General features: G+C 48.3%; 1 protein-coding gene across 1 annotated transcript; it reads right to left on the bottom strand.

The window, feature by feature from the left end:
• Positions 1-1,013: 1,013 nt before the first annotated feature.
• Positions 1,014-12,078, bottom strand: LOC311186052 (cell adhesion molecule CEACAM1-like; the record flags this gene model as incomplete). Its single annotated transcript, XM_084256940.1, is given in 8 exon segments — positions 1,014-1,059; positions 1,363-1,483; positions 2,401-2,679; positions 3,854-3,982; positions 3,985-4,107; positions 4,473-4,799; positions 8,591-8,761; positions 11,965-12,078. Coding segments are annotated over 8 exon segments (1,260 nt in total). The 5' UTR covers positions 12,029-12,078.
• Between the last annotated feature and the right edge of the window lie 13,404 nt (positions 12,079-25,482).

The following is a 25,482-nucleotide window of genomic DNA, read 5'->3' as shown; positions in this document are numbered from 1 at the left end:
GATGGCGACAATGCTCTATCAGCCTTGGAGAGGAGGCAGGAGGTCCAGACACCCAGAGTCTATGAGGGAGCCCCACCCAGGAGGTGCACCCCCAGGGCAGCGCCTTCCTTGCTTATCTTTCGAGGACATTAGATGGCTCCATCTTCTGAGCTCCTGAGACCCAGTGCACATTTGCAAAGGGGTAAACCTGGGAGGGGTGCATAGCCTTGGCCCTGGGTCCTGGGTCAGGGTTCTGTGAACTCACCTTCCTCTTGGCATGATCCCTCCCCACCTGCACACCAGCTCTCCCCACCTAAATCCCAGGGGCTAGAGAGAGGCGTGGGGTGACTTAGAAAAGACACAGAGAATGGACCCAAGTCCTGGGAATTTCTATATAGAAGTTTCCATTCAGAGAAAAAGAGCAAATAAAGGAGCTTTCTTTATTCAGACCCCCTCAGGTGGTCTGTGATGGGTGACTCCCCTGGGAAACCTGCCCCCAACCCCATACACACACATTTTCAGGGGGGTGGAACCTTAGTCTATTCAGGGCACAGGGCAGCCTGCTAGGGTCTCCAGAAATCGTGGGACAAAGACCTGGGCATATTTCAGAATACCCTCATGGTTCAGAGCTTGTTCTCTGACTCAGGTTCCAGCTCTGACCCTACTAGGGTCTGGGGTCTCAGGGGACCTGCCACAGCACTAATGGAGCAGTTCCTGGAACAAACTAAGGAGCCACTTGTACCATGGAATTGATTCAGCAGGAGCTATTTGTGTCGGGTTGTTGTCACTCCTGTAAAAGAAAGAGAGACCTCTGAGCTCCTTTAACCTGCTCAGAACATGTCCAGCATCCGCCAGGCCCTGGGCCCACCTGGGGCTGCTCTGTGGGGGGCCTGGATGGACTGAGAGGGGTTTCTGCCCCCAGGCCTCTCCCACATCAACCTGTTCCCCTTTTCCTGCTGTTCCTTATAATGAAGTACAACCAGAGGCAGCTGGGGGCCCTCAGGCCTATGGGCCAGGATACTCATCACCCACACTCACATGGTAGATGGGAACAGCTGGTGCAGGGCCGGGTATGGGAGCCTGGGCAGGGGGAGAGAGCAGATGTCAGGGCACAGAGAAGGGGGTCATTTCTCAGGAGTTAACAGCTCTGTCTCCAAGCAGCCAACTCCAAAGCTAGAGTCCCAAACCCCAATGCTGGTCCTGGTTGCACCCCACTCCTCTTTAGCTCTGGACCCCTGACTGATGCCCCAGTGACCACTCTGCTCCTGACTGGACTCCAGGGACTCCTCAGGCTGAGGAGGAGTAAGACAGGGTGGGCGTGGGAAGAGATTCAGCCCTTATAAAAGGCAGGGGCACGGCTGGGGGCAGGAAATGCCCTCTTACCTTCTACCAAATTTGAGCAACAGGAGCCGACCCAGGGCAGATCCCTGCAAAACTAGGACCAGGACTCCGATGACGATGACAGAGATGGCTCCTGCAGAGAGGCCTGTGGCATCACCTCCTGCTGAAAGCAGAAGAGCACGTAGAGGTGAAACGCAGGTCATTTAGAGGGGAAACCACCAGGGCCCTTGAAGGAAGGACCTGGCGAGGGGAAGGAAAGGTCACTGGTCTGTGTGAAGTTGTGTGTTGTCCTCAGAGTGTCTAGATGCCCCTCCCGGCTGCTGCATCCTTCTGCTCTCACAGCCGAGACCTTGCACTTGCTGCACCCCTCACATTCTCCCACACGCAGCCGTACCGCTTCCCGCCATTTTCCTCAAGGCCTCTCTTCTCACACTCTGCTCGTCCCTCTTCCCTGTCCCGTCACTGTGGGTGGTCTCTGAGGGCAGAGCCCACCATCACCTCAGCGCTGATGAGGAATGATAATATGAGCCGATGTGTCCTGGTCGGCCTGTGCCAGGCTCGTGGAAGAACTTTCCATTCCCTCACCCAGTCCTCCTTCCAGGAGGGAGAGGGTGTCATCCCCACGCTGAATAATTAGAACCTGAACATAAAATTCTGAAAGAGTCTACAGAGATCACAGAATAGAACAGACAAAACAAAATTGTAACCAAGTTCTGCTTGACTTTCAGTTAATGAAAACAATGTTAATTAAAAAAAATCACATACCTTGAACCCTGACTCTGCAGGAGCCTAAGTGATTTCATCTCATTGGCTCCTAATCAACACCCTCTCAACAGCCTGAGATCCAGCTGTTCTATTACAGTTTGGCAGATGGGGAAACTGAGGCTCAGGAAGATGAGTCTTGCCCGAGGTCAGACAGCTGGGTCATCAGAACAAACAAGATTGGCCTAATTCTGGTTCTTCCCCGTGTTGCCCCACAGGCTCTGAGGAGATGCCCACTCCTCAGGGATCCTCCATTCCAAACCCCCACCCTCAGTGAGACATGCAAGGGGGAAGCAGGAGAGGTCAAAGGTCACTCACTAATCACAGTCAGCGTGATGGGGTCACTTTGGCTGGAAATATCCAGCCTCAAGACTTCACACTGATACTCCCCGGCATCCTCCCTCTTGACGGGGCTGATTGTGAGGGAGCTCCTGTCTTGGGACAGCGTCATCCTGTCTGTGAGCCGCAGACGCTGGTTATTCAGGAGCCACAGGATGGAGATCCCAGTGTTTCCTGTGAGGCAAGTCAGGATCACAGCATCTTTATCTTCAGTGACTGTGGTTTTGCTGGCTTGGATGGAGGGCAGAGTCGCTGACTCTGTGGAGAAACAGCAGAGGAGATTGAGTGAGAGTGGGCCTGGGGCCTGGGCCAAGCTCCCTCCTCAGGTCTCAGCCCCTCACAGGCCACAGGAGACTGCAAAGGTCACAGAGGATGATGCTGACCTCTGCAGGAGGTGAGTGTCTTTCATGGGGTAATCTGAAAATGAGGGCTGCCCCGTCTTCTGACCTCAGGGGGACCCCAGACTAGTCCCCCTGCATATCTCTGTAGTATTGGCAGCAACAGAAACCTCTTTCAGCCCATGTGTCCAGTGTCACAGTCGTGGTGAAATACTGAAATCTTTTCCTTTAAGATCAGGAAGGGGCCTCCCCAGTGGTGCTGGGCTGCGAAGCTGCCAGCAACCTCTGCAGTGCCGGTTCGATCCCTGGCCACTGGCGAGGGTCCCACATGGCGAGCAGACCTCTCCTGCTGCGCCCGCTGCTCCCCTCAGCAGTGTTATTTCGTGAGTCTGCCTGCTCTGTTCCCCGCTCCGCCTCTGGTGAATTCTCTCACCCTCCTGCGCTTCTGACTGTACCCAGTGCATGTATAAATAAATAAATAAATCTTAAAAAAAAAATAAGATCAGGAAGAAGTCAGATGCTATTTGCAGCACCCTTATTCACATTGTATGTAAGTCCAAGCCAGAATAACAAGGAGAGAGAGAGAGACAGAGAGACAGAGAGACAGAGAGACAGAGAGAATGCATCCAAACTGAAAAGGAAGGCATCTGGTTGGATAAGGGTGAGGGTTCCTCCCAATGGCATGAACGTATATGCCCCAAACCCTCAGTATCCCACAGAAACTGTCTGAATAAACAAATCCTTCAAAGTTGCATGGTCTCAATCAACATAAAGAGTCTGTCGTGTTTCTAAACTCAACAATAAACTATCCAAAAAGGAAATTAAAAAAACAATTTCATCTACAGTAACATCAAACATTCTCTGGAGATGGAGAAAATTTCCTCCCACATTCCATTTCTTCTGCTATGAGAAGTAAGAGAGGAAGGAGAGGAAGGGTCCACAGAGGTGCAGTGGCGGGGGGTTCAGGCACAGATTTGGGGCTTTTTGTGTCCATGGACACAAGTTGGAAAGCAAAAAAATGACTTCCCACTTATTTCCGGAAACCAACAGACTCCACCCCAGAGATGGTGCTGATGGCCCATGGAGCCGCTTACCAGAGACCGTGATATTCTTGACTGTGGAGCTGTTGAGGCCAGTGGCGTTGTTGTGGGCCAGGCAGGTGTAGGCGCCACTGTCACTCACAAAGATGTTGGGGATAAAGAGCTCCTGTGTGGATTGCTGGTACCACCATTGATCAGCCAGGAATACTGTGCGGGCGGATTAGAGGCTGCGTGGCAGGAGAGGCTGAACGCTGCCCCTGGACGGTAGTAAGATCGTGGGGGGAAAATGATGGGGGTGTCCGGGCCATCTGGAGCAAAGAGAACAAAGCCACACGTGATGGCATCAGCTCCTGAGCTGTACAAGGGCAGCAGTGTCCCTCTCAGCAGATCTCACCTTGTTTGAAATGGTCCCACCACCACCCCCAAGGTCGGCTCCTGAGTCTGCTCCTCCATCACAGGTTGTGGACCCCGAGCCCCCCAGCCCAGGAGCAGCCCCCGTCCTAGTCCTGGCTCAGGCTGGGCCTGCCTGGCTTTGCCTGGGATGGGCAGTCATGACCAGCTGGGATGTCCAGGGGAGGGCCGTGCACATGGACCTGAGGGGGACAATGGGGCCTGGGCTCTGGCTGTGTGGGTTTGGGGCAGCCCGGGCCGCGTCGGGACAGGGGTTACTCACAGAGAACATTCAGGGTGAATGGGTCGCTGCAGCGGGCACGCACTGGGTTCCGGGTCTCACACACATAGGGCCCCGTGTCAGTCCTGGTGACACGGAGTAGCGTGAGGGTCCAGTTGTCCTTGGACAGCTGCAGCCTGTTGCTGTCCGGGAGGCTCTGGCTGTTGATGGACCACAGGTAGGTTGTGTCCGGAGTCTCAGGTCCACATGTTAACACCACGGTGTCCTCGTGCTCCACAGGGTTGGAGTTGTTGCTTGTGATGTGAGGTTTGGGTAACCGCTTTGTGTGGGTTACAGAGAGAACTTTGCCTTGTGTGGTAGCTTTGATTCCTGCAAAGGCATCTTCCATCAGAGTTGGCACCTCTCAACACTCAGCCAACCTACATCCTTAAAGCTCAAGGCAGATGTGTGTCTCCAAACAGATGCAGGAGGGTGTGAGGCCACCTGCTCCATGTCTGGGGGAAATACAGACCTTCTTAGTGTTTGCTATGCAGTGTTGGATGAAGGAAGGAACCAGAACGAGACAGAGACCCCAGAGACCCTACTGGTTCATCTCTGACCACCCTGTTCAAGGTCTGGGGGGTTTGACGTGGGGGGAGACCAGGAGACACCACGGTTAGCCACTACTCAGGACATAGGGTGTGGGCAGCTCTGTCCAGTGACCATGACTGAGACGAGACAGCGACCCCATAAAGGGTAGAGCACAGTCAAGACCAGAAATGATCCAGACAGAGAGAGGAAGCAGGAGCTGCTGGCTTCAGCAGCAGAACCATGGAATCTGCCCTTGGACCTGGAAGTCTCTTTTCCCTCTGCTGAGAGCAATACGCTTGATTATATTTCCTGAAATACATATCAATATTTTCAAATGTAGAACAATGACTGATAGAAAGGGGAAGGGTATAATTTTATTGGGAAAAAAAAAAACTGGCCTCATTTGTGCTTAGCAGCTATGAGACAGAAACTGGAGAAGTTAAATTGTCAGAAAATATGAGAAAGTTATTACTTAAGCCCCAAAGATCTAGTAGACCAGTTTCTGGAAGCTTCTCTCTAGAGAGCACGCAAGCTCTTTTTTTTTTTTTTAAAGATTTATTTTTTTATGCATAGAAGAGCTGGGGTACAGGCCAGAGATGGGGGTGTGTGTGTGAGAGAATTCACCAGAGACAGAGTTGGGAGCAGAACAGGCAGACTGAAATACACTGCTGAGGGGAGCAGCGGGAGAGACAGGAGAGGTCTGCCTCACCATGTGGGTTTCTCTCTGGCTGCCCAGGGATTGAACTCATGCTGCAGAGGCTGCGGTCTGCTTGATAGTGCGGTGCTTAACCCCTTGCACCACCAGGGAGGCCCACCACTCAAGCTCTTAGAGCAAGGTCTGCAGTCCAGCCAGGACCATATGATGAGATGATGCTGACATGGGTGTGTCAGGAGGTGAGAGGGGTCTGTGAGATAAAAGGGGTCTCTGTTAGACAGCAAACAAGTCGAAATGCTGTTGCGTCAGTACACTTAGGGCAGAGTCCCTGTCAGCAGCTCTGTGGACAGTAAGGAGCGGGGAGGAAGCCCCACACGGGGCTGTGATGGGCTTTTTTTCTCTCTTGTCCTCAGGAAACAGAACTATAGTTTGATGAATCCTGCAGGATGGGAAGCATTTACAGAAAGGACATGGCTGGGGGGGGGGTCTCAGCTCCCAGGGCACCCACTCTGTGGTCAAGGTGTCGTCATGAACACCGTGTGTGTGAGGTGGGCACTGACCAGTCAGAGGGCACAGGGCCTGACCAGTTCCCCTGGGAAGGTCTGGGGACCCCCTGGGAGGAGCAAGACCCTCACAGCAGGAGCAGGAAGTGAATCAGGATCCCAAGAGGAAGCCTGTGAGGTTTGGGGGGCTACAGATCCATGCTGCCTTAATCTCCCTGCTCATGTCATGTGGCATAGACAGCAGGGTGGTCCTGTTCCACTTTAGGGCATCAAGGAGGGTAAGATGGGTCTAGGCACAATGGAAGCTTTTTGTCCAGGTTCCTGGGAAACTGGCCAGTGGCAGAGTCTCAAGGGTTGTTGCTCTGACTAATTTTGATGTTCCTCCCTATTACTCAGGACAGTGTTAGCATCACTGGTGTCACAGGGGTCATCTGGGAGGCGCAGGGTGGAGGAAGCTGTGCAGAGAGGGGCAGTGCTGGCTGGAATGGAGGCAGGAGAGGGACATGGAGGTCAGAGAGGGCAGAAAGGACAGAGAGAGCAGAAATGTCCTAGGCCACCAGCAGTGGGCTACAGGTGACTTCAAAGATCTCAGGCACCAGGAACTCTGAACCAGTGAAGCCCTGAAAACCCTCCCCCACAAAGTCAGCAGGACACATGGCTATGGGGAGAGGTGGTGAGAGGACAGAATTTGGGTCCTGACCCTGGAGAGACAGGGGGCAGCTGTGGCTCAGTCTGCTAGGCCCTGTACTTGTTCAGACCCCGCCAAGATGCGGAGGGTTCATTTGTCCACTCCTTCATTCATCACGATTCATTCCTTCCTTCTATATCAAAAAACAACAGAGGTTGGGGTCTCCCCTGGTGGTGCAGTGGTTGAGTGCTAGGATGCAAAGCTGCCCGCAGCCTCTGCAGCGCTGGTTCGATCCCCGGCTGCCAGCGAGGGTCCCACATGGCACAACAGACCTCTCCTGCTGCGCCCACTGCTCCCCTCAGCAGTGTACTTCGTCAGTCTGCCTGTTCTGCTCTCCCCTCTGGCTCTGGTGAATTCTCTCACCCTCCCGTGCTTTTGACTGTACCATAGTGCTTGTATAAAAAATAAATAAATAAATAAATAAAATTTTAAAAAACAAACAAACAAACAACAAAAGAAAAACAACAGAGGTTGTTCAAGGTGGGCCTGTGCCCCCTATACCAGGTGCATGTATAGGGCAGGGAGTGAGTAGGCAAATTCCTTTGCATCTTACACCAGTGGGAGTGACACCCACATATCAAGAAACAAAAAGTGATTTCAGTGCAGGGAAATGTGGAGGGGCCTGTCAGGGGGGCCTGGCCATTCCTGGCACTGACTGTGGATGCAGGTAGGTTAGTTCTAGAGTCAACATTCTCCGTTTACTCTCATTTCCCAGACCAGAGCCTCGGCCTCAGAGCTGAGGATGGTCTCGGATCCTCATGTGTCTAACAAGGCCCGTGAGGGAGAGGCCGGGCTGTGGGGTAGGCTGAACAATGGGGCTGGTCACTCACGGTCTACGGGACCCTCATCTGGTGACCGAATCTCCCTGTGCTTCAGTTTCCCCGGCATAAAGCTGGGTAAGTGATAAGTGAACTCAGGCTTGCTCTATTGTCTTGAATTAATCTTAAATTATTCATCATTAATTGACCTACAGGTTATACAGAAAAGCTGCCCAAATAAAGAACGTTTGTTGTTCTTTGTCTCAGGGGAGATACTCCCTGGGCTGGTTCCTGATGGAGGAGAAGCTACCAGGGGCTTCTTCCTTCCTCTGTTGCTCCCCGGGGACCTGGCCTTTTAGTGGACTCTTAGCTCCCTAGGGCAGTCAGCTGATGGCCTGGGAACCTTGTCTTCTGTGCTTTCCTGCTGAATCTCAGGTGGAGGACCAGGCTCTGTCCCTGCCCCCACATGGCTCTGGGGGCTGAGCCCTGCCTGGTGAGGTGCTCAGGGACCTCAGGACTCACAACTGCCAGGGCATTACCACTCCTAGCCAGTCCTTCCCAGGAGGTCCAAACCCAACCCTGACAGGTCCCCCAGGATCAGTAGTCAGGAGCCTTGGGGCAGCCCAAGGCTGAGCTTCTCTGTGAGGACCCCTGGGGCCCTCAAAGACAGTCCCTGACTAAGGCCTGCAGGGTCTTGCTCAGGGTCATGTAGACCCTGGAGGCTGGATGAGACTGGTTCCTTCTCTGGACTGAGACAGTGACTCCTTCGGATGGGCCTTCTCTCTGCAGAGAATGTGGCAGAGTCTGGCAACTGGGAAAGTAATTCTGAGCTTACAAATTTTGTCTCCACTGTCTGTGTCCTGTTCTAAATTCTCAGACTCCAAGGAAGTAGGGGAGAGGGAGGTACCACCCAGACCTGTTTCCACCCAGTGCATATGAAATAGATTCACCCACCAGCATCCAGAGGTCAGAAAGTCATCACTCACGGTGAATGGAAAGATGTCCAGTTACTTTTTCTGTTAGCGAGTTGTTCTTGGTGACTTCTAGGGTGTAGGGTCCTGTGTGCGCCTGAGTGACCTTCTGGATCAGCAGGGATCCATTGGGGTAGATTGTCATTTCACTGCTGTATTCAGGGCCCTTGGTGATCACATTAGTAGCTATTATGTAAGAGGCAACTAGTTCACTGGGCCGCCCAGATTCCCCTTTGTACCAGACATAGCTATTAGCATGCCCTGATAGATTGCGGGCGAGTAGGAAAACGTCCACTCCTTCTGTAGCACTGGGTGGCACAAACTCAATAGTGGGCTGGGTGGTGATGGGCAGGGTCCAGAAGGTCAAGACCAAGCCTAGGAAGGAAATGAGAGAAATCGATCAATTTGGATTTTTATTGCATTATTTTAATTTAGGTAACAATGGCTTACAACACTGTATATAACTTGGGGGTATAGGTTCATACCTCCTCAGGTGTTAGTTCTAATACCACATCCACCACCAAAGCACCTATTATAAGTCCATAATATTCCACTGGGCCCCCTCCCTTTGGCCCTTTGGCCTCCCACTCTGGTAGCTGCACTTCTATAGTCAGATTTCTAGGGTTTGTTTTGGTTGTTTTTGTGTTCCTGTGTCTTCTTTCTCTATATTCCACATATCAGTGAAATCACTCGATATTTATCTTTCTCCTTCTGACTTACTTTGCTTAACGTAACGTTTGTTCTTGTGTTGGAAGCCAGGGGCGTGTGCTCTTGGGGCAACAGTCCAGAGCCATGCTGCCCCTGCTGGATCAATGAAACCAAGAGCTGGGTCTTTGAAAAAAATAAGGCTCGGGTCTCTCCGGTGGCGCAGCGGTTGAGTGCTGGACTGAGAAGCTGCCTGCAGCCTCTGCAGCACCGGTTCAATCCCTGACCGCTGGCAAGGGTCCCACATGGCGTGAAAGACCTCTCCTGCCACCCGCTGCTCCCCTCAGCAGTGTACTTCATCAGTCTGCCTGCTCTGCTCCCCGCTCTGGCTCTGGTGAATTCTCTCACCCTCTTGCGCTTCTGATTGTACCCAGTGCTTGTATAAATATATTTAAAAAAAAAGAAAAAGAAAAAAATAAGGCTCACTAAGAAAAAAGGATAGAAAACTAATAAAGAAGAGAGGTTACAACATCTCAGAAATAAAGAGGGCCATAAGAGACTACTATGAATATCTTCATTCCATTTTTAGAAGAAATGGACAAATTCTTAGAGTCTTAGAATCTTCCAAGCTTGAATCAAGAAGAAATTGAAAACTTGAATGGATCAATTACAAGCAAGGAAATTGAAACAGAATCTAAAGTCTACCCTCCCCCAGGCTCCAAAAGTCTACCAAAAAGCAAAAGCCCAGGACCAGAGTTTCACAAATGAGTGATACCAAACCTTCAAAGAGGAGCTAATAGTTATCCTTCTCAAACTCTTCCAAACACATTTTATGAGGCTGACATTGTTCTGATACCAAAGGGAGAAAAGGATATGGCAAAAAAAAAGAAAATTATAGACCAATATCCCCGATGAACATAGGTACAAAAACTCTCCACAAAATCTTAGCATATTGATTCCAACAATACATTAAAAGGATCATACATTAGGCCTCCCCGGTGGCAGGGGTTAAAGTCTAGCACTATCAGCTATTGTCAGCCACTGCTGCATGAATTCGATCCCCGGCCAGAGAGTAACCCACATGGTGCAGCAGACCTGTCCTGTCTCGCCCGCTGCTCCCCTCAGCAGTGTATTTCAGTGGATCCACCTGTTCTGCTCCCCACTCTCTCTCTGGTGAATCCTCTCATCTCCCACCCCTCTGGCCTGCACCACAGCTCTTGTATGCATAAATAAATAAAAATAAATTTTAAAAAAAGGATTATACATCATGACCAAGTGGGAGGATTATTGAACATTCACAAATTGATCAATGTAAATTCACCATATAAACAGAAGGAAAGAGAAAAATCATTTTATTATATCGCTAGACATAGAGAGAGCATTTGACAAGATTCAACATCCATTTATGATAAAAAAATAAAAGCTCTCAAAAATGTGGGGGTAGAGAGAACATATCTCAACATAATAAAGGCCGTATACAAGAAACCCACAGCTAACATCACAGGCAATGGTGAAAAACTGAAAACTTCCTCTAAAATCAGGTGCAATGGGCCTCCCTGGTGGCACAAGGGGTTAAGACGCAACCTATGAAGCTATCCACAACCACTGCTGCACGAGTTCGATCCCCGGCCAGGGAGATACCCACATGGCTCAGCAGACCTCTCCGCTGCTCCCTGTCTCCCCGCTGCTCCCGTCAGCAGTGTGTTTCAGTCAGTCTGCCTGTTCTGTTCCCCATTCTGTCTCTGGTGAATCCTCGCAGCCCCCACACCTCTGGCCTGTACCCCAGTTCTTGTATGCATAAATAAATAAATATTTTTTAAAAATCAGGTATAAGACAAGGGCATCCACTTTCACTATTACTAAACACAGTGTTAGAAATCGATCAAATCAATTTGAATCTATGTATTGGAATGGAAAGATGAGGCTCTGGAGGCTGAACCAGTCTCTTAAGCCTTCAAACCCGTAGTGTGTGTGTGGAGGGGTGCAGGGTGGTGTGTCTCCTACTGGTTCAGGGTTAGCACCATGACAGCTCTTGCTTCAACCCCTATAAACTTATTATTTCCTTTGTTTTGAATGCTTTTCTCTAGGTGTGTGTCCTCACCCCCTTCTGCTCTCAGACCCTGCTCCTTGGGGCATCCTTGGGAGATGCCGGCCTGACTCCCTGCCCTGAAGACCCTCTGTCCTCACTGTGTGACCTTTCCCTGCTCTGTGCCCTTCAGAACACTTGTCAGCACCTGACAGCATGTTCTAGATCTTTGTGGTCTAGCTCCCTCCTCTTAGAACATAAGCTCCATGAGGGCAGGGACTTTGTTCCCCTACTGGTGGGACAGGTTGCCAGTCCCTGTGGGTGAGTGTGAGTGTCTCCAGGGCCTCCACGACCTGGTATTTATTTGCCAGTTTCTGAGCATGGTGGTCGAGAATGTTCATGACCTTGATTAGGTTTGATAATGGGGTCACTCTCACATAAATAGTGATTTTATCATCGGCCTTCAAATATTATTCAGTGAGGAATTACCTGCGACATTAATAGAAATTAATGGTGACTTTTCTCTCTCTCACCACTTCCAGATCATGAGAATTTCTCTTGCTGAGCGCCTGCTCCCCCCGATGCTATTCTGCTCTTCTTTCCTCTTTCCTCAGGTCCAAACAGAAGCCCTCTGTCCCCTCTCAGACCCTGTCCTCCGAGGAGATCCCAGTCAATGTCTGTTCTCCCATATTTCCACCCCAGGAACGGCCCATCTCACCTGCCAGCAGGAGCCCCTGCCAGGGGCCTCGGCCTCTGCATCCATGGGCTGAGGGGGGCTCCATGGCGTCTGTGGCCTGCTCTAAGCTCCCTCTGAGAGAAGTGCTAGGGCTCCAGAAAGGCTCCCAGCAGCTGAGTGTCTGGGCTGAGGTGCTCTCAGCTCAGTGCCAACCCTCTTCCTGGGGCAGGAAGGTTTTGCTGGGTCACATGGTTTGGGGCGGGGTCTCTTCCCAGGACCCTCCTTTCTTCTAACCTCTGTGGTCCTCTTTTTCCTCTTCCCCTTATCAGGCCACTGGGGACTGCTAAGGCTTCTACCTTCTTAGGTTGTGATTTACTACCCTACACACACACAAGTATTGTTTGGATAAACACAAATCTAGGGGGGCGGTGTCTGTGTCCAGGGTTTCCCCACAGCTCTGGGCTGCTCTTCTGGCTTCTCCCTTCAGAGCAGGAGCCGGGGGGCCACGGCAGGACTCTTGTCACAGGGCTGCCCCCCCACCTGTGCACAGAATCACCTGTGCAACTTTGTAAAGATCGCGAATGCCCAGGTGATGCCTTAGACATGCTGCTTCAGCAGCTGCCCAGGGAAGGGGGATGCCCAGACAGGTGACCCCATGGTGATGGTGGGAGTCTCCCCCCTCACCCCTTCCTGTGCACTGGGAGGGGCTGCAGGTCCTGGGAACATGCAGCTCCTGACCCGGCAGGTGAGGGGGGAACCCGAGAGTCTGTGTCTCCCCAGCTGTCAGGTGATGCTGTCATCCAAGTGGTGCCCACTTTCCAGAGCGAGACTGATGAGGACCCCGTGCCTGAGAGAGACTCCCGCCCCACTGTAGGTCTGTGCTGTGTCCTGTTTGGGGACACATAGACACCTGGAATCCCGAAACCCAGGGGAGATTTCCCTTTGTGACACAGGAGCCTGGCTGGGCAGAGGGTCTCCCCAGTTTTTCAGAGCTCTGGGAAGGCTGGATTCTCTCCAGGCAGGAGGGTCACAGAGAAGGCCCTGGGGTGAGAACGGGGCCGCTGACTGAGGCCTGGGGAGGGGCCCCTCTAGCTCCAGCGTCACCAGCCTGGTCTCCGCTCCCAGGCAAGGAGACCCAGGACCAGGGGTCTCAGGAGCTGCAGCTCCTGGTGCGAAGGGGGAGGTTTCCTCGTGTCCTGGGAAGGGGAGGGGAGGCCGGGGCCTGGCTCCCTGGTCCTGGGAAGGTCTCAGGGAGACCCTCCCTCTCTGTGTCCAATGGCTGAGCTGTGACTTGGAGCCTGTCCATGTTCTCCCTACTGCCCTAGGGGCCTCTGTGCTTTGCCTGCTGACTTCCGTGTGGTCAGCCACCTTCCGCATGGGTGGTGCCAGGTAGGGAATGGGGAGCTGCTCAGGGAACCTAAAAGAGCAGGGTGCTCTGAGATGGGGGTGGGGACAGAGAAGGCACTTGGGCAGATCCCAGAGGGTCTGCTGGAGTTCAGGATGAAATTGATGCCTGCAGAGGGCGCCTCGTCCTCATGTCTCCCCCTGGAGGGCAAGACGAGACCTGCGGCCAGTGTCAGGGCTGTGGCGGGCCCTGGGCAGAGGTGAGCTCTTACCCAGTGCAGGTTGAGCCCAGGGAGAGGAAAGGTGTCCAGAGGACACCTGGTCGGGTGTGGGGAGAAAGTTACTCTGGGGATTCCCTGTTTCAGGAGGAGCCTCTGTCTCCAGATTTCAGAAGATGGGCTGTGAGGGGTGCTTGAGGCTCTTGGGATGGCATGTCTGCCTGGAGTCTGAGCCCCGGAATGCCCTGTGTTCCCCATCACAGCACAGGGGAATCACATCCTTGTCATCTATGTCCTGTCATTTGCTCTGGTGTCCCTGTAGGGCCTTAGGGCTGCAGCAGCCCCACATGGAGACCCATCTAGGAGATCCTGTGAGTTCCTCTGTTAGAGGAGGGGAGGCCCCTGTGGGACCCTCAGCCCCTCTGAGATGGACACAAATGTGGATGGACCCTGAGTCTTGTCCCATCTGCAGTTGGAATTCCCCTTGACCCCTAGGGCTATCTCTCAGTCTATATCTCTCCATATCTCTCTATCTCTTTCCTGTGTCTCTTTCCCTCCTTTTCCCTGTATCTCCATCTCTGTCTTCTTATTTTGTGTGACTCCATCCCTCTTTGTCTCTCTGTGGGTGTCTCTGTATCTCTGTGTACTTGTGTTTCTCTCTCTTCTCTGAATCTCTTCCAGTCCTGTATATGTTTTTCTGTCTCTCTGTGTCTCAGGTCCAGGATGAGGATGAGGAAGTGAGGTGTCTAAGGCACAATATCTACACAGGCACTTGCTCACTCTGGGGGTCATGCAAGTGCCCCCTCAGTGAAGCATCCTGAGCACTTTGCTCGCCTCCCCAGTCCTGGTCCTACGTGTCTCTCTGTGACTCACCTTCTGTCTCCGTCTCTTTGTCTTTCCTGCCACCTCTTTCTTACATCTTCATCCCCTTTCTTCTCTGGTTACTTGAAACAGATGTGAGTGAGGTTAATAATGGCAGCTTTGGGCCTCCCTGGTGGTGCAAAGGGTTAAGCACCACACTATGAAGTAATAGTGGCCTCTGCAGCACGAGTTCGATCTTCAGCCAGCCAGGAGCAACCCACATGGTGCAGCAGACCTCTCCTGTCTCGCCCGCTGCTCCCCTCAGCAGTGTATTTCGGTCAGTCTGCCTGTTCTGTTCCCCGCTCTGTCTCTGGTGGATCCTCTCACCCCCTTGCATCTCTGGCCTGTACCCCAGCTCTTGTATGCACAAATAAATAAATCTTAAAAAAATTTTTTACCTTGATTTATTTTGCTCTTTTCCCTCCAGATATGTGTGGCCATTTCTGCCCTCTTCCTATGGGTCCCCACCATAAGGCACCAGGGGGTGCCTCAGACTTGTGGCCGACTTTCTCAGGACCAGAGTGACCCTGCTTTGGGCCAAGCCTGTTTAGCCGGGCATTTACCCACAAGGGGGTGGGTAACTTTGAGTGTTTGATTTAAAATCTGTAGACTCTATTCTTCCCCTTCTCTTCTCTTTATTGCCTACTGGTTGTATTAAAGTTCCTTTCTAAGCTGTGTGGAGATTCCTCAAGGTATTTACCCAAAGGACACAGGAACATCAATTTAAAAGAGGACCTGCACCCTAATGTTTATAGCAGCACTGTTTACAATAGCTAAGCTATGGAAACAACCCAAATGCCAAAAAATAGATGACTGGATCAAGAAGATGTGGTACATACACACCATGGAATATTACTCAGCAATCAAAAAAGATAAACCCGTGCAATTTGCAGCAACATGGATGGAGCTGGAAGGGATCATGCTCAGCGAAATAAGCCAGAAAGAAAAAGAAAAATACTGGATGGTCTCACTCATAGCAGGAATTTAGAAAACCTAAATAAGGGACCAGGAAGAAGACTAATTATAATAAAGTAAAAATCAAAATCAATAAGCAACTATAAACCAGAGATACACTACGGGGCAGGGGGAGGAGGGAGTAGATCAAAACAAGGGGGATGGGAATTGTATGGGGACTATAACCAAGATGAAAATGCATACATTGTGCAAAAATGAAAAATGATGTAAAAATACATAAAATAAAAAAAATAAAATTCTTTTCCATTAAAGGTCTTATGCACTAAAGTATGCTTTGTCTTGATGTAGCATATGGGAGAACCTATTTAGAGCATGCAGGTTTGGAGGTTCCGGGGTGTCCTTCATTCCTACACTGTAAGAGGCTGGGATTGGAGGTCAATATCTGGAGAAAAGAGGTTGACCTTCAGATACTACAAATCTTGCCTTCCTTTTGTCTTTCTATTTCCTTTTTCTCCTTGTCTATTCAGTAGAGAAGTTCTTTTGCCCCTGTTTTTCATCTCTCTCTCTCTCTCTCTCTCTCTCTCCCTTCCTTCTTCCCCTTATTGATTTTTCTTAACCACTTTCATGGCCCCCGCCTTTGTAACTCATACTTGCAGAATTCAAGTGACTTTAAATTTGGTTCTTTGTTGACTAAAATTGCTTTTAGACCCAACATGAATAATGTAGAAATTATATGAGCTTAAGCTGGCTCAAATCTGTGCAAGTAAATTAGCAAAATCTAAATTACAATGCTTTTTGCTTCTGGAATAGCCCACAGTTAATTTTTTGGGGGGAAGAATCAGTCACTTGCAATAGAATCTTCAAATCTTGTAACATGATTTTACAATACCACTGGGTAAAAACCTTACTTCTTGTAATGCAACAGGGTGGTCCCCAGGAAAGGGGGAGGTTCCCTGCCCCACCCAAGGGAGGGTGGAGCTGAGCAGGAAGAGGAGAAGCTGAAGAAGAGACTAAGGAAGGAAGAAGGATGGAGCCAGGAGACCTGGAGGAGCCTAGAGACACGTAAAGAAACTGCGCTTATCTTTTGGTCGTGGACTGGGTGACACAGATGTGGGTGAGACCTGTGGGGAGGTGACAATGGCAGCTTTTATCTTGATGTTGATTTTGCTCTTTTCCTTCCGGGCTTGTCCGGTTGTTTGTGACCCTTTTCTGTGAGTCCCCACTGGAAGATGCTTTAGACTTGTAGCAGGCTTTGGGGCCTTATTCTGGGCCGATCCCATATGGATGGAGTCCACGAGGGGACGGGTAACTTTGGGTGCTTCATTTAGAAACTAGACTCTTTGCCTTACCTGTATTGTTTCCTAGTTTTATTAAAGTTCCTTCCCATTAAAGTGTCATATGTTTTGGGCCTCCCCGGTGGCGCAGCGGTTGAGCGCTGGGTTGCGAAGCTGCGCGCGGCCTCTGCGGCGCCGGTTCAATCCCCGGCTGCTCCCCGGCCACCGGAGGAGGGTCCCACATGGCGCGCAGACCTCTCCTGCCGCCCGCTGCTCCCCTCAGCAGTGTACTTCGGTCCTTCTGCCTGCTCTGCTCCCCGCTCTGGCTCTGGTGAATTCTCTCACCCTCCCTCCCGCGCTTCTGACTGTACCCAGTGCATGTATAAACAAAAACAAACAAACAAACCAGCAAACAAATAAATAAAGCATGCCTCTATTAAAAAAAAAAAAAAAAGTGTCATATGTTTTGTGTTGATGCGGCGGATGGCAGAACCCATTTAGAATAGGCAGGTTTGTGGGGTTTGGGCTGACCCTCTCCCTGTCCTATAACAGATTTGGCATCCAACGTGATTTAGGACAGAGCCATCCGTGGTTAGTCAGCCCCATGGGGAAACTGGGCTTCCCTATGGCACTGGCTACCATAAGCGCAAATGTGATTTTTGGTTTCTCTAGTGTGTTTGTTTCATATGTCGATTTGCTGTTGAAAAACTGGATTGGGCTTTGTGAAGATTCTGTGCGTTTGTGTGTAATTTGTTTGTCGTGACTAGCTAAGACATTTTAATTTATGGAAATTTTTTTCTGTGCCAGTTTTACTCAAAAGAAAAGGCAGTACATTGGACCATGTGGCCAGATCAAAGATGGCGTCTGAGGGCACTTGGCGTGCTCTTGTAAAATTCAGAGGTTCTTGTTGCTAGGACTTTGGAACTTTTTTTTCTTTCTTTTTGTAATCTCTGCTGTCTCATTAGCATTTCTAAAGGCAATAATGTTTCTTCAGTGTTATGTTGCTTTGTCTTTGGCTACTTCCTGCTCTCTGCCTGATGGATTTTGCAAGCCAATTGTGGAGTCGTGGTGTTTAAATTAGCAAATGTATGCCTGGGTGTTAAGTGCAGAGTACCCTTAAGCAGTAACTGGTAATTGCTGGTATCCTTGATGGATTCTTGGAGATAACTTGAATTTTTGCAAAGTCTGCATCAGAAAAATTAACAAGATTTTGTCTGAGTCTGAAAGAATTTGCTGCTGTGAATTTTGTCTGCACAATTTGTTTTGGGCATGTTTGCCATTTTGAATCCTGGATTTGTTCAATTGCTGGTGTAAGACAAAATTCTAAGTTTCTGCTTCCTACTGAGGAAGGTCTGTTATGGAAAGCACTCTTTAGGGTGCATCATGTAACTGTACCAGGTTTTCATACCTGTGTTGTTGTCCCTCCCTAGTGTGGGGGAGGAGTAATCTGTGCTTAGATGTTTAATCTGCTTTTTCAGCTTCTGTCCCAGAGTGGCTAACAGAAGTAAGGAGATGACTCCTTTTAATTGAAAGTTAATTACTGATATTTTGATTTTGCTTTTTCAGGTTCTATTCCAGGAAACCCAAGGAGTGCCTGCTTGGTGGCTAACAAGAGATGACTCCTTTTGCTTAAACGTTAACTTATATTCTTTCAGTTGCTGTACAGAATACCCCAGGATTGACTTCTAATAAAAAGTCTTCAACACTGAAAACCCTAAGGTGATAAACAAGGTCGTGTAACCCTTGTGATTAATAAAACTTTTCCTTCCTATTTCCAAAGTCTTAGGTTTGTAGGATGACAACTGGAAATTTTTCTGCCAGCAACACTCCACATTTTTTTTGGACTTTGACATTTTTTTTTCTGAGCCTATGGAGTAAAACTGCAGTTACATAACATATTCTACGTGGCATAACTAAAAAAAAAACAAACTGTCTTTGTCTATATGTTGTATGTCTGTATGTCCTTGTGTCTGTCTTGACCTCCAGTGATTGACAAATTGGTATACATGGTGCCCATGGACACTGAAAAAAAAAAGAGTCTCCACTTATGAGAAAAACTAAAGGTTATGGTTTGATTGTCAACATTGTGCTACTGAACTAAGCCGGTGCCTTTGTTATAGGACAGGGAGAGGGGCAGCCCAAACCCCGCAAACCTGCCTATTCTACATGGGTTCTGCCATCTGCCGCATCAACACAAAACATAGGAGACTTTAATGGGAAGGAACTTTAATAAAACTAGGAAACAATACAGGTAAGGCAAAGAGTCTAGTTTCTAAGTGAAGCACCCAAAGTTACCCGTCCCCTCGTGGGTAAAAGTCCATCCAAATGGGATTGGCCCAGAGCAAGGCCCCAAAGCCTGCTACAAGTCTAAAGCATCTTCCAGTGGGGACCCACAGAAAAGGGTCACAAACAACCGGACAAGCCCGGAAGGACAAGAGCAAAATCAACATCAAGATAAAAGCTGCCATTGTCACCTCCCCACGGGTCTCACCCACATCTGTGTCACCCAGTCCACGACCAAAAAGACAAGCACAGTTTCTTTACGTGTCTCTAGGCTCCATGCGCCTCCTCCAGGTCTCCTTCTGGCTCCATCCTGCTCCTTCCTTCCTCAGTCTCTTCTTCAGCTTCTCCTCTTCCTGCTCAGCTCCACCCTCCCTTGGGTGGGGCAGGGAACCTCCCCCTTTCCTGGGGACCAACCTGTTACACCTTCATAGACATTGAATATTGTTGTTTCTGTTAATTTTCTGATATTTATGGCAAAGCTTCCCAGAAATCAAAATTCAAGTACAAATTTGGTAGCCTGTCATTTGTCTGATGCAAGGAAATTTTGTGGAACCTCAGTAGAGCTCCTGAGACACTCCACAAAGTTTCTGCCTTTCCTCCTGGAAAGGCATTAGATGAATTTGTTCTATTTGGCTTTTACCTGATGAAGTAACACTGGAAGGGAAGCATTGTCACTTGAGGAAATGGTAAAACGTCGGTATGTACAGAAATGTTAACAGTGGTTTTCTAAAATGTGTATAAAAAACCTCTCAGTATCTGGTATGTATGTAAATTGTCAGTGGTGATTGTCACCTTGTAATATTGTATAATTCAACAGTTTAATATCTACAGAAATTGTATCTGGCAATATAGGGAGAAAAGGTCTCAACAGATTCCTATTGATGGAACTGTTGAGAGTGAAAAACTTTCCTACAAAGGACTGAATAGACCTGGGAATACATCTGACATTTACTAAGGTTTCTTTGACATAATACTGGAAATTTTTTATGCATTCTGTCCTGAATCCACGAAGTTTTTGTTTTTTTTTGTTTTGTTTTGAGTAACCAGGATCTGCAGAAAGGTTGTATTTTTTTCCAGCAAAGCTAACTTGTCACATTTTCTCTCCCCTTGATACCAACACAGCATACAAATAGTGGTAGTAATTTTTGCTACTTATTTCAGAGTCTGTTTTTGCATAACTTCCATAGGGATTTTGTCTGTTTTAACAAAAAATTGGACGTGAGTTTGATTGTGTGGCTTTGTGTGGAGTTCTTCCAGAAAGTTGAAAAAGAGCTGAACCAAGAAGAGGAGAACCTGTTTGCTTTGTTTGTAGGGTTCCAGAGACCTCCAAAGAAGGTGAGGAAGCTTGCCTCCATTGGCAGGACTGGACAACCCGGCCAACGAAAATGCCCTGGTACCCTCGAGAAGAGGAAAGCCCAGGTGGAGTCTGATGAGACCAACTTTGTACCTGAGCCTACGTCGACTGGATGCCAATGGTTCGCTCTGATCCTATATGGAGAATTTCAACAAAGCCAGCTAAAAATTGCTGTTAGTTATTTCTACCCTGTGATCTTATGCAAAAATAGGAAAAATGGTTTAAAAGTAGATTTAGTTTGCAAACTTTTGCTATGCTGTTAAAAGTTTGGGATCAAGGTTGAGAGAATTTGTTTTTGCATAAGTTGTACCATTTTAACATTTTTTTCCCTGTGATTTTGATATATTTGCTATCTTGTTTTAGCCAATGCTCCAAATTTTTTTTCTTTTGGCTTAGATAATGGACTATTTTTAAGTAATGTAACTGTCATACTAGACATTCATGGACAATGCTGCTGACTAATTGTTGCTTCTCTTACACACATTGTAACCCTAAAAAAAAAAAAGACTGTCTCCTAAGATTACACCATGAGATCTGTGCCACCATAGATATGGTGGAATAAAAATTAAAAGGGGGGATTGCAACAGGGTGGTCCCCAGGAAAGGGGGAGGTTCCCTGCCCCACCCAAGGGAGGGTGGAGCTGAGCAGGAAGAGGAGAAGCTGAAGAAGAGACTAAGGAAGGAAGCAGGATGGAGCCAGGAGACCTGGAGGAGCCTAGAGACACGTAAAGAAACTGCGCTTATCTTTTGGTCGTGGACTGGGTGACACAGATGTGGGTGAGACCTGTGGGGAGGTGACAATGGCAGCTTTTATCTTGATGTTGATTTTGCTCTTTTCCTTCCGGGCTTGTCTGGTTGTTTGTGACCCTTTTCTGTGGGTCCCCACTGGAAGATGCTTTAGACTTGTAGCAGGCTTTGGGGCCTTATTCTGGGCCGATCCCATATGGATGGAGTTTTACCCACGAGGGGACGGGTAACTTTGGGTGCTTCATTTAGAAACTAGACTCTTTGCCTTACCTGTATTGTTTCCTAGTTTTATTAAAGTTCCTTCCCATTAAAGTGTCATATGTTTTGTGTTGATGCGGCGGATGGCAGAACCCATTTAGAATAGGCAGGTTTGTGGGGTTTGGGCTGACCCTCTCCCTGTCCTATAACAGTAAGAGGAAATCACACTTGACCAATCTCATGCTGACTCTGGAAAAGTAAGATCATGTGTCAATAAATGCAGATGTGTTTGGTTGGTTTGTTTATTTGTTTGTAGAAAATTTAGTATGAAGGTGTGCTAAGATCAGAAACTAGATGTGGAGGTAGAAATTGGAGGTTAAGAGTAGATAATTTAGGAAAGAGGCATCATAAGACCAGAAACTGGAGGTGGGGGTAGAAATGATTAAGATAGTTGTTAAAGTATCCAGAGGTGGGCCTCTCTGGTGGCACAGGGGTTAAAGACACAGCCCTGGACCTCCCTGGTGGCGCAAGGAGTTAAGACGCAACCTATGAAGCTATCTGCAGCCACTGCAGCTCAAGTTCGATCCCTGGCCAGCAGACCCCACATGGGGTCTCCTGATTCCCCCACTGCTCCCCTCAGCAGTGTATTTCAGTCAGTCTGCCTGTTCTGTTCCCCACTCTGTCTCTGGTGAATCTTCTCACTTTCCACACCTCTGGCCTGTACCTCAGTTCATGTATGTATAAATAAATAAATCTTAAAAAAAAAAAGACAGCTCTATCAAGCTATTGGCAGCCATTGCAACACATGGTGCAGCAAATCTCTCCTGTCATGCCCGCTGCTCCCCTCAGCAGTGTATTTCAGTAGATATGCCTATTCTGCTCCCCACTCTGTCTCTGGTGAGTCCTCTCACCCCCTGCACCTCTGGCCTGTACCCCAGTTCTTGTATGCATAATAAATACATCTTTAAAAGATAAATAAATAAAAACAAAGTATCCAGAAGTCCAGAACTGGAAGTGGGGCTACGGAGATTGGGAAGGTAGGGGGTCATTGTAAAAAAAAAATCTACTTTCAAATCTACTTAGTCAAACCAAATATAGAAAAAATTCTTAAGTGCCAACCCTGGTAATAATTAATTTAACAACAGTCCACAAAGGAATGAACCCCTCCAAGGAAAAGAATCCAGCATCGGGCCTCCCCGGTGGCGCAACGGTTGAGCGCTGGGTTGCGAAGCTGCCCGCAGCCTCTGCAGCACCGGTTCAATCCCCGGCTGCACCCCGGTCACCGGAGGAGGGTCCCGCATGGCGCACAGACCTCTCCTGCCGCCCGCTGCTCCCCTCAGCAGTGTACTTCGGTCCTTCTGCCTGCTCTGCTCCCCGCTCTGGCTCTGGTGAATTCTCTCACCCTCCTGCGCTTCTGACTTTACCCAGCGCTTGTATAAACAAACAAACAAATAAATAAATAAATAAATAAAATATGCCTCTATTAAAAAAAAAAGAATTAAAAAAAAGAAAAGAATCCAGGATCAGTACAATGTCTGCACTGACAAGACGCAGCTCTCCTTCCCACCTGTGACCAGCAGGTGTTCGCACCCTTTGCCAAGCAGCAGAGGCTGCTCTCCTCCCAAGGCTGCCTACCTGTGACTATGGTGTCTCTCTTAACAAACCTGTCCCTTTCAGGGGCAGCTCTTTCTGCCCGCTTGTGTCTGTGCAAGCCTCCTCCACTTCCCTCCCTTTTTATAGTAAGTCTGCCCTTTTATTTTTTTTAAAGATTTGTTTATTTGTGCATACAAGAGGTGGGGTACAGGCCAAAGACATGGGGGGTGAGAGGATTCACCAGAGAAAGTGGGGAGCAGAACAGGCAGACTGACTGAAAACACTGCTGAGGGGAGCAGTGGGCGAGACAGGAGAGGTCGGCTGTGCCATGTGGGCTGTTTCCTGGCCGGCTGGGGATTGAACTCATGCTGCAGAGGCTGCGGATTGCTTCATACTGCGGCGCTTAACCCCTTGCGCCTCCAGGGAGGCCCAAGCCTGCCATTTTAAATATAACTAAACATTTCTACCTCTTAGAGAAACTTTCCTGGGGAAATTTACCATGTGCCAGAGGAAACCCAAGGACCCCGTTCTCTGAACCCAACACTTCTCCAAACTGACATCACATACTACTTCTTGTTTATTTATATTTTCCTACCACCATCCTTGTGTCTCCTTGTCTCTTTCATTCACCCCTCCCTCTTAACCTCCGAGCCCTCAGGATGTTTATTAAAGGCCACTAGTTTTTGGACTTTTTTCACTTTGTTGAATTGTCTGCTATGCTAAGGCCCAATGTTTGTTTATATGTCCTGAATTTCTTTGTTGCACATTCTTCTCTCAAATTTGCCCCCTGTTGTTGAAAATGGTTGCATCTCATCCTTTTCATGGCTACATAGTACTCCATGGTGTGTATGTATTACATCTTGAGCCATTCATACTTTGAAGGAGATGTAGGCTGCTTCCGGGTGCTTCTGGCTATTGTAAATGCTTCTGTGAATATGGTAGAACATATGGGGCCTTTTGTCGATGGTTTTATATTCTGTGGTTAGAAGCCAAACAGTGGATTGCCAGGTTGACTGTGCTACCAGATTGGAATTTTTCTTGTGGACTCAGATGAGTTCCTTGCAGTAACTTAAAACATCCCCTTTCAGTAGGGTTGGTTCATATAGGCCTTGATTTAATCACCTGGGCCTATCTAATTATTTTTAAAAGTGATAGTCTGTTTGGCAGAAGGCGTAAATCTTAGGTTAAGTAAAACCAAGGCAGAGCCTCTGGTCAGGGGAGATTAAAGGATTCCGTTTTGCCAATTGAGTTTTTAAATTCCTTTTGCTTTTTCAACCAATCCAGAAGATTTGTTGTGGTAAGCATAATGATGTCATAAGATCAGTCAGATTTTGCAAACAGATTATGTGATTTGGCTTAGACAATGAATGTTTCAGTCATTATGATGTTCTGAAGGGATTTCCCAAGAAGCACTAAACCTTTCAAGGAGTACTTTACTCATTATATGCAAGTACAGTTTAGATGATCAAGTTAAATAAACTCTTTGGCAGAGCCCATAGGATTGTAAAGTGTTAGGGAATTCTTCACTAAAGTCTTTAGAGATTTAGTAATTGGCAGCAATGTGTATAAAATGGTTGCCCTTACTCTATTCTCTTTGGAGTGTCCAGTAATCTTTATTATTGCCTCAGACTTAGGTTATTGAAGAGCATCTAGAAGACCTAGCTATTTTTTATTGCTTGCCTAGAGGAAAATAAAAATTCCCTTAGTTTTGGGCCTCCCCTGCTGGTGCAGCGGTTGAGAGCTGGCCTGCGAAGCGGCCTGCAGCCTCTGCAGCGCCGGTTCGATTCCTGGCCACCAGCGAGGGTCCCACATGGCACGACAGACCTCTCCTGCTGGGCCCGCTGCTCCCCTCAGCAGTGTATTTCGTCAGTCTACCTGTTCTGTTCCCTGCTCTAGCTCTGGTGAATTCTCTCACCCTCCCGCGCTTCTGACTGTACCCAGTGCTTGTATAAATAAATAAATAAATCTTTAAAAAAAAAAATTCCCTTAGTTTCTGAAACATGCCAAAATCCTGAGCAACTCCAAAAGCATATCTACTACCTGTGTAAACGGTAGCAACCTGTCTTTCAGCCAATTAACTGTCATGGATTAAGACAATAAATCCCCCACTGAGTTTCCCTGAAGCAGCCAATTCTTGTAACGGGCGTGGAAGTACAGCCTTTGGAAGGGTGGTTCATTCATGGATGACTGCACTTGAACTTGCGCTATCTCAGTTTCTCCATTCAGAGTTTGTGTCACCTTTTTCTTGGAAGCTTTTCCAAGGGTTTCAGGGAGATGTTCACAATATGAGTTTCCCTGGTGGCCCAATTACATCGGTGACAACTAACCAAGTAGCAAGTTCTTCCTCTAGTCCACTTGTCACAGGGATACTAGACCAAGAAAAAGTTTATATCATAGATGATATAAACTATGATAACTATATTATATATTATATAGCTATATTATATATAATTATACTGTATCTATGATATAAACTATAATATAATAATATATATTCTATTCTCTCTCTCTCTCTCTCTCTCTCTCTCTCTATATATATATATATATATATATATATATATATATATATATATATATATACCTATGCTTCATTTTTTTCCCCAAAAGCATGTGGGAGGGAAGGTTGTGCACAGGGAAAGAGAAGGAAAGCAATACAGGAAGGAAAGAGAACTAGGTATCCATGCGGGGAGAGGTTAGGGTAGGGACGTGAGCTCTGGTTAAGGACCACCACGCAATATCCTCACAAACAGTTGGTCCATTTCCCCACCTGGAGC

The sequence above is a fragment of the Talpa europaea genome, assembly GCF_964194135.1.
Source record: "Talpa europaea genome assembly, chromosome: 16".
Taxonomy (NCBI): domain Eukaryota; kingdom Metazoa; phylum Chordata; class Mammalia; order Eulipotyphla; family Talpidae; genus Talpa; species Talpa europaea.
This window is presented reverse-complemented; position numbering and strand designations above follow the sequence as displayed.